The 9,953-nt window shown below is 39.3% G+C and overlaps 1 protein-coding gene across 1 annotated transcript in view; it reads left to right on the forward strand.

Annotated features, from left to right (window-relative positions):
* Nucleotides 1-7,136, forward strand: part of LOC126994758 (zinc phosphodiesterase ELAC protein 1-like) — a 48,358-nt gene extending 41,222 nt beyond the window's left edge. Inside the window, exons 5-6 of the mRNA XM_050854039.1 lie at nt 1,636-1,816; nt 5,940-7,136. Of these exons, the coding sequence (XP_050709996.1) occupies nt 1,636-1,816; nt 5,940-6,059 (301 nt within the window). The 3' untranslated portion in view covers nt 6,060-7,136. The remainder of the gene's footprint in view (nt 1-1,635; nt 1,817-5,939) is intronic.
* Nucleotides 7,137-9,953: the final 2,817 nt, after the last annotated feature.

Consider the following 9,953-nt stretch of genomic DNA (forward strand, 5'->3'; position numbering starts at 1 on the left):
CTTAAAACTACCCACATGCTGTCCAGAAGACCACCTATCAACCCGGACTCTAGATTCTAGGAATAAAGATGAGCTCCGGGAGGGCAGCATGAGCCAATGCAAGATGGCGCCACTATAAACACTCGCCTGCGCCAGAACGGGCTGGGACGACCATCAGGACCTACCGGGAAGAAGCCTTGGACCGACCATCAGGATCCACCGGGAAGAAGCCTACCGGCGCAATAGGCCAAGACGAAAAAAAAAAAAAAAAAAAAAAAAAGGACAGCATCTGTAGAAGGGAGAACTGGTGGAGACGATACAGAACGGCTAACCTCGTTGAAGCTAACTTAGTAAGAGAGGGAATATGAAGTTTCCAGTTTTTTGAGTTAAGGATAGACCGAGGATGTTTAGTGTAGAAGGTGACAGCTGAGTGTTGTTCAAGAATAGGAGACAGGTGTTTGGAAAATTGTGTCGGGTTGATAGGTGAAGAGATTGAGTTTTTGGGGTGTTGAAGGACACCAGGTTCCTCATACCCCAATCAGAAATGATAGCAAGGTCTGAAGTTAAGCTTTCTGCAGCCTCCAGTCTAGTGTCTTGTAATTCCTTTTGGGACAGTGTTACCGCCAGAAGGCGGAACGAATGATTGGAGGAAGGTGAAAGGGAAAGTATGAAGAATAAGATCAGATAAATAAGGTGAGGAGTAAATGATGGTGTAGAGTTTGGCTGTGGTGTGTCATGGTGTGTCACGGCTGCTCGGTGTTGAAGGTGCCAAGCCAGCATTTCTGTATCGTCTCGATAGCAGAAGAACAGATGAATGCCCTCGCTGACTCAGGGGGCAGGGTTGACGCATCCACACATGTGCATTTTTGATGATTCGACATGTATGATGGGCGCTCGGGGCGCTGTAGGAGGCGAGGAAGAAGGAGACAGCTAACAGTAATGGTGAAAGGAAGACGTTCCTTTTCCACAAATAGGTAAATGCAAATAATTACACACACACACACACACACACACAAAGAGAGAGAGAGAGAGAGAGAGAGAGAGAGAGAGAGAGAGAGAGAGAGAGAGAAGGGGGGGGGGGGGTAGGAGGCGGTGGCCAAGTGATCAAAGTGCGGGTGAGGTATCCTGGAGGAGTCGGGTTTTTAAGTCCTGTTCGCAGCTACTAGCTGACAAGTTTCAGTCCACGCCGCATGGTCTAAGGCTAGCCAAATGCTGTCCTGAAGACCATTTATCAACCCAGACTCTAGATAAACTCTAGAGGGGATCAAGGATGAGCTCTGGTGGAGGGGGGGGTGATAGCATTAGCCAAGCAAGATGACGCAGGAATATATCACCTGTCTGTGCTATTACGTGTTAAAGCCGTCCAACAAGCCTAATCAAGAAAGAATACCGGCGCTAGAGGCATGCAGTTAGCAAGTTCCAAAGAGCAGTCAGCATGAAAATATCGATAGAAAATAAAAAGAGAGGCAACATAGCGGCGGAATTTAAGAGGTAGAAGACTGTCAGTGTGAGGAGAGGAGTTGATGAGACAAAGAGCCTTAGACTTTACTTTGTCCTTTATACTTTCAGCTTAGAATATCATATGATGAAAATATGAAAGATTTATAGTTAATGATATGAGACAATACACCTACATTACTAAATCTTCTATTTCAGTGGATGTGATGTAATAGTTCATGAGGCAACGTTAGATGACACACTGAAGAGCAAAGCAGAGGAGTTTGGCCATTCCACACCATCACAAGCTGTCAATTTTGCCATCAGTGTTGGAGCAAAAACTCTTCTACTGAACCATTTTTCGCAGAGATATTTTCCTGCCCAACAGGAAAACTCCAAGGTTAGTTTATGTAGTGAAGAAACTAATAATGATAATTGTTCCACTGATTACCAAAGAACTGAAAAAAGAATATAGGCAACTATTTCTATATGTATGGATTAAGCCCCTAAAATTCAGACATTGAGTAGCAAGACCTATGTAAACCTTTGTGAATCAAAATAATGTTTGATGATATTCATTCCAAGCCCTTGCTTGAGTTTTTCCTCCTACAAAAACATGAGTGAAAGATGTTCTACAACAATACATGTTTTGAAATAAAGTATTATACTATATTCACCGACATTTTAGTCGTTCATGTTTCAAGTTATTGCTCCGTAAGGATAATGTCTTATTATGTCATGTCTTATAAATGATAAGATGACCCATTCCGAGGCTTCCCATTGTAACCGGATGGCGGTGGCGCCGTCAAACGGCTGAAGAATACTTTCGCTTGTTGAACTGGCGCCTACTCAAGATTATTATTACACTATTGATATTATCATCCGGGATTTTTGTTAAAAGTATTCACATGAGATAGCCTCTATTGTGGCAGGAGTACAGAAATGTATCATAATGACTTTGACAGCTATGTTGGTCAACTAGACTAACTTTCTAGGGTATCTGACTAATTTTAACTAGCATTTTATTTTTGAGAATCATAGGTTACTCATTGTTCTAAGATTGCTCGAAGCCTAGCCTGTTGAAAATTAGTCGGCAATTAGTCCACGGGCCAAGACTAACTGAAATTACGGCAATTAGTCCACGGGCCAAGACTAACTGAAATTACGGCAATTAGTCCAAGGGCCAAGACTAACTGAAATTACGGCAATTAGTCCACGGGCCAAGACTAACTGAAATTAGTCACTCAGCGTAATTTTTTAGACGGCATGACTAATCATTGCTGTCAGTGTATGGATATGAGACAAAGACTAGATAGTAACTTGAGGAGGCGAATTGATGTCTTCCGTAATAAGCAGCTATGTAGCGTCATGTGATATTCCTGGAGTGACTGTTCCAAACTGGCCAAAGCTTCTTGAGATTAAAAGGAGGCCTATTACCTGCATAATCCATAAAGGCTAACTCTGCTATATGAGCATGTGCAGTGACATCTCAAGTAATGGACGGCTTACTCTTTTGATTTTGCAGTGCCCTTGTCATTAAGTCGCAAATTTTGGAAAATCAACCGCTTTGGTGCGAATCGCCATAACTCCCTTTTTTCTGGGGCTACAGAAAAGTTTTTGGTATCAATCGACGGCAAAATGAAAGGGCTATTTCTAAATTAGCAACCAGGCTCGAAAACTGACTCGAAAGGGTCAAAAAATGAATAAATTCGCAAAAAACGACTGTAAAACACCTATTTTTGAGTTCCCAACCTTGAAACCCACTCATTTTTTGAGAACTTAAGAAAAATGTATTTACAAGTGATTTAGCCCTGCCAATGTGTTTTCCAAAATGGTGCATAACATTTCCTTACTCCCAGTAGTTTTGTTGCTAGAGCTCGAAACGTAAACCCTGTCGGGAGCGATTTTGACGAACTCCAAGCACTTTGGTTGAATACAAAAAAAAAACATGTATAATAAGGCACTTAATATAGGTTGATTTATATAGTGAAATGATTATAATATAATCATTTCACTATATAAATCAACCTATATTAAGTGCCTTATTATACATGTTTTTTTTTTTTTTTTTTTTTTTTTGTTTGTTTGTTGCTATTATTATATTATAATAATAGCAACTTTTTATATAGATATCTTAAAATGGTTAAAATGGTTCAACATATTGAAGTGTTCATATATGATTTCTTATGCAGATATATAAATTTTTGTGGCGTCAGGAAGGTTTTTCGTCGCGGCGCGTGAAATGAGTCAGATTCGGCGAATGTTCGTCGCAACTTCTGGTCGAGCTCAAGCGAAAACTACTGAAGCTAGGAAGGCGTGCTTGGTGGCAAATGAAAGCTCTGTTAATACAGATTAATAATAAGAAAAAAAAACTGGTAAGCACTAAATAAATAAAAAGAGTTATGAGCAGAAATATTAGGACATGTCCAAATCGTGGCAAAAGGGCCGAAAAACAGGCTATTTTGTGACGGCTCAATAACAAACTTGGAATTGAGCTATCAAAAAATCCTTCAAGTTGGTCATACTACATTGCCAAGAGGGGCTACATGCCAAATTACAGCCTTCTAGAGGCAACAGCAATGCCACACTAGACGAAAACGGCAAAGTGTCTGGAGTTCATCAAAATCGCTCTCGATAGGGTTTACGTTTCGAGATCTAACCATGAAACTACTGGGAGTAGGGAAATCTTATGCACCATATTGGAAAGCACATTGGCAGGGCTAAATCATTTGTTACATAAGTTTTTTGAAATTCTCAAAAAATGACCGGGTTTCAAGGATGGGAACTCAAAAATAGCTTTTTTTCCCCTGAGTCGTTTTTGCAGATTTATTCGATTTTTGACCCTTTTGAATCGTTTTTTGAGCCCGGTCGCTAATTAAAAAATATAGCCCTTTCATTTTGCTGTCGATTGACACCAAAAACTTTTGTAGCCCGAGAAATAAGGAAGTTATGGCGATTCGCACCAAAGCGGTGGATTTTCCAAAATTCACGGCTTAATGACAGGGCTGCGGCAAGTGTGTGTTCCATAGTATAGGGTTCATTGGCATGTGGCATGCTACCCAACGTTGACACTGCTCACTGTTTTCACTCCTGTTAAGAGACAATCCCGAGTGTAGGAGGCCAAAAGGAAACTTACAAAACTCGTGGCTTGAGCAAGTCACGGATTCTGCCATGAGGTACTGAAGATGGAAAGGGGGCATACATGGAGACTTCCTCAGAGGGTCCCCGGGTTTGGCGTTGTAGGGTTAGTAAGGCTACGTGACTCCCCCATCTGTATGCCCCGATTAACTGATTGACTCGTTGATGCTGTATAGTGTTGCCTGTTAGCTTGTAGAATGAGATATGGCCCAGAGACTACCAACAAGTAGATCGATAAGAAAGCATTTTTAACCCTTTCACGCACCATGACGTGATTCGCATCAAAACGGAATTGTCTACATCTGAGCTTTTGACTCGAATCGCATAAAAAAACTTCTAAACATTCGCCAAAAATAAAGTATCTTTCAGAATCGCGTCAAAGATCCAAGCTAGACCTATAAAATAAAAAAAATGAAAGTGATGGTGATGATGGAAAGTGTGAAAAAAACAACCTCCAGCAGAGTGTTAGCGAGAGAGACTAGGTGGTATTTATTATGATTATTATTACGTCTAGCGAAGTTCTTCCAGACAGCTAATAATCATGTTTGTTATTATTATTATCAAAACTCTGTTCTTGACAAAATTGACTTCTATTTTGACCTACCTGTTGTGTTTTCTTTGCTGCCCTTGACCTGTTTCTTCTACTGGAGAGAACAGAATAGATAGAAAAATATAGTTTTCCTCCATTTTCTCAAGAACTACTGGCCGTATGAAAATTCCAATGATAGCGTTGGAATCATCATAAAAACCCCCTTTTATTGCAACTCAGGAAGTTTTGAGCTACTAGGTGGTGAACGTAAGCATTTCTTATTAATCGTTATCATTGTTTTTTTTGGAGTCGGTAAACTTCGCTATTTATTTGCATTTCTTGGTATTTTTTCTTTCACAAGGCAGAATAACTCTTCCAAAATCAATGATATATAATAATGCCAGGAAAAAAGAATATTCATGGGTGAGATTGATAACATGATAAAAAAAAATCGCTGCACGGTCAGGCCATTCTGCGAGGCCCTCCAGGGAGCCCCAGATGTATGTCGCAGCGGAAGGAGAAACATATTAAAGTTTTGGTGCATGAAAGGGTTGCGTGAAAGGGTTAACAGTAGAATATATATTTTTTTTTTAAACCAAACTTGTGGGGTTGACCCTTGCATAGATACTGCTATCCAGGGTTTGGAATTTGCACTGGATTTAAAAAAAAATGTGTATCAAAGTATCAATAGCTCAGTTGATTTTAATAATAATGAATAAGAAAACACAGGACTTACGTTCAATTGTAAACATTAAAATGTATAGAAATATTAAATTCGGTTGTGTATCGAGATCTTTCATGCCCAAAATACACAAAAAATTATAGAAATGTGATGCTATGTTATTCTTCCTCACAGAGACCCAGCGTGGCCATTCTGCAGGAGCAGGCAGAGGCAGCAGCTGACTCTACCCTTCATGTGCAATGTGCTGAGGATTTATTTGTTTTTGAAGTACCAAATAACCATCAAGACGAGTGATGTTGATCTGTTACATACTGGGAGAGTGTAATCATTTAATTTTACTCTCTAAAACATAACTTAGACCATAAAGAATATAATTTCTGTATTGAGCAATTCTGTAATCTAATTCAGCATCTCCTTTGCAAACAGGGGACAAGATCCCTAAAAAATATTTTTCGACCCAGAGGTCAATATTGAGTTATTAACATCATAATCACCCTTGAAATGTCTGGCATCTTCTGTGAAAGCTGCAAGTTGATGCCATTATTCCTTATATTTTTAAATCGCCTATGTTTACCATTATTTAAATGCCCCGTGCGCTCCAAGCCACGTGTTATTGCTATTGCTTATTGTTTTGATGATATTGAAGCTTTTTTCTGCTTTTTGGGGGGCATTTTTTAGTGCTTTATCCCTTTTGGCTATCATAGGGCAACATCGAGAGAGCGAGAGAGTAGTAGGAGGAGTGAGTCACATTTGTAACTGTAGTGTCCCCTCTGACTCCTTGAGAGGAGGATGTCATGTGCTCAGCTCCCAAGCGTCTTTCTCGTTTTGCGAAGCTGTTCCTGAATTTAAGAGGATTTGAAGCCATGGGTTGCCCATCTAAGCTCAGGAAAACGCACCTAGAAAAAGTTATGAAAATGACTGAGAGGAGGAGCAGGAGAAGGGAAGAGAGCGTAGCTTCGGGTGAGCAAGCCCTATCTCCTGCCCCCCAGCCAGCCACCACCTCATGACCTGAGTCATCACCACTGCCTAACCCAGTACCCTCAACCTCCCAGCATTCACCTCCACCATCATAAGTGACTACCATAGCACCAGAAGTAACACGGACATCTTTGTGATGCCAGCTGTTCAATAAGGAGTTTTTCCTCCTCATGAAGATGAAGAAAGACTTATACTTAGTCGCAAACAACTGGAAAGCCTTATTTCAACAGCATGCACAAAATGCTGGGAGAGAAAGACGCTTCAGCTGACTCGTAACTGTTTTGACTCAACCGTCACTATCACGTGTCCTCACCTGCGAGTGAGTAATATCCTGTATACAGGAAGGGACCAGGTACCTTAAAGCCTAAACACTAAAATAAACATTGAATTACCTTTAATTGCTGTTATTATCCCAATATATGTACAATTATGCCACATAAAGCTTGTAAATATGATGATATGCACTACTCAGAAGAAAATGGCTCGTATCTCAAAAGTAAGGTTTTTGACCTTTAGGGCAAAATCACGGTGTGAGGTTTTCAACTGACTGCAGACATAAAGGTATGTTAAGACAGAGGAAAGAAAGGAGAATTTTTCTGTAGATTTAGATTTTTGAAAAAATGTATGTAAATCTCGGTATAATTTTTTTCCAAAAAAAAGCTAAAGTTTTGTCATCATGATTTTGTAGATTTTTTTTTTCGAATATGCAATGCGAAAATGAAAATCTAAAACTACAGAATTAAAGCTACATGTATCTGGATTGTACAGACTGATTCTCAAGACATTAAGAAGAAAAAACCCTGAGTAATTTTGATTAATGCCAACAGCATTTATTGGCATTTACCCAGCACATTATAATTTATTTCTCGTCACCTAATGATCGGATCTGAGTGATACTTGGATACTGTACAGTTAACCTACTAAGACATTTACGTACCAAATTTCATATCGATCTTAAAAAAATGAATGTCAGCCTCTAAGTGGAAGGCGTCTTCTTTCCTTAAGCTTATTTTTATCAGTTTCTTAATTCCTTCACAAACTGCTCAACAAATTTGAAACTATAAGAAAACTAATATAATCAATCAATTAAAATATCTTTTTAAGCTGTGAACTACGATAGTGTCTGAATATTTTTTTTTCCCAAAGTATGTATATGCCTACCTCAAAAGTCTCGCCCTTCCTTTAGGAATTATTGTTGTAATTACCGACTCATTATCCCAGCTCACATTCAATATGCTTCAGTGTGCTCATCATTTTAGAGAGCTAAGTATTTTTCCACATCATAAATTGACACTATAAAAGGAAGTTGCATATCAGTACATGACTAGTGTCCTGTATCTCACAGATTACTGATAATTTATTTAACCCGGTTACTTTCGATTTACGCGAGTATTGCGTCCTTGAAGAGGTCGCGTAAATCAAAATCAATATAAATCAAACAAGAGGTATGTTTCTGTCGAAAAATAAATGCCGTATTTTGCGGCGTATAACGCGCACCCCAAACTTTAAGACAACAATTTTGAAAAAAAAAAAAGTTCTTGAAATGCTCAGAAATATGTACGGGTTAAAGAACAATGACAATGTACAATTTCCCGAAATTTATATATTTTTGGTGTAATCTTTACTGCTTGAATAGGCGCACCTAACAATACCATAGCCGATCCAGGATTCAGGACGTTTCCTAAGTGAAAGAAGGTAATGTTATACTTGTATTTCGTAAAGAATCCCTATTACCAAAAACTAACTAAAATTTGAGTATTCTTTTTCTTTAACATAACATTCAATAAACAACAGAACAATAATCTGAAAATACGTATAGCCACCCTTGCCGGATTGTCGTACTCAGAGCATTGTATTTAACGGTTTCTGACGCCTAACTATTGCCAAGAAACATCAGGATCTACTCGTTGAACGATAACTATAAATTAGTTTCGTTTTTGGAGTCCAGAAGACAGTTTTGGGGCAGGAAGTTGGGAAATATAATCGGCTGAGTATGACAATCTGGCAATAATCTGTGGCCGAGGCAGCAGCAGCGTGCCATATTGCGGGTATCAGATACCTAAAACAGCATACTTTTACTGCGCAAAGCAGGTGATGTCACTTATTGTGACTTCGTGAGCTTTCATATTTATCTATTTGTGTATATTTCATGGTGGCAAAACTTAAAATTGCTTGTTTCATTTTTACTAGTGACACGAATTTGTGACGGTTTCTGAGGCTACTGACAGTAATCTCAACTCTTTTTCCTCCTAGAGTAGAGAGACACCTACCGAAACGGGGGTAAGTCACTCCCGGTGAGGTATATACAGGAAGCGAGGTGGGAGCTGCAAGCCTATCGAAGACTCTTCCCGTGTCCTCACTTTCCGTTTCCCTATTGTCTCATTATCACCAGAGAGTAGTTCAGCATTGTAGTGTTACTCGGGTTCGGTTGAATAAACCACTTTGCGGTATCGGATCCCTTTGCTGATTCAACCTATTAACATTCATTTGCAATAAGCAAACCAGGAAATCACAACCAGAAACAATAACATTCACAAAATTTGCAATAAATATATGGAAGAAATGTAAGTCATGTAAATTTTACATAATTCAGTATAAAATAAAAAAAAACTCACAACATGGCCGCACTGTCTGTCCACACAGACCCGAATAACATCACTAGCAGAGTCCCCCACAGAGACAAACATCAACCAGTATAGTCCTCCCTCAGAGACATAAGGGAAACAAGACAGCAGCCACTCCACACACTGCTGAAATGTAACATCATAATCCTAATAACTGTTCACAAACTATAATAAAATCTCATCACTGGAATAAAACGGCGAAAAACTTTCTGTCGGTGATGCGCCATATGTTTCACTTATTCCGCTCTCCAGTAATGGAATGAACACTAACACCCGTACAAATGAACCCTATTGATGATCCAAGTCCAAGGCTGACACATGACTAATCTATAGAAAAATTCTTTGCACAAAATGCAAACTTAGGACATACCTTTAATGCGTATGCTCAAAACCTCCAGGCTCCAGCTGGGCTCCACTGAGACGGTGGGACCCAGCGGCGCCCCACCTCTGACACGTCAACAGCAACGCCCTCTATACAGTTCAAGTAACATAAACCCTATTAAAGCCTTAATCTGAGTATTAATGAACAATTAATCACAGAATCTCTAAATTTGCATATCTACTACAAGTAATTTTATGGTCCAAT

This window comes from Eriocheir sinensis, unplaced genomic scaffold (assembly GCF_024679095.1).
Source record: "Eriocheir sinensis breed Jianghai 21 unplaced genomic scaffold, ASM2467909v1 Scaffold869, whole genome shotgun sequence".
In the NCBI taxonomy this organism is placed as follows: domain Eukaryota; kingdom Metazoa; phylum Arthropoda; class Malacostraca; order Decapoda; family Varunidae; genus Eriocheir; species Eriocheir sinensis.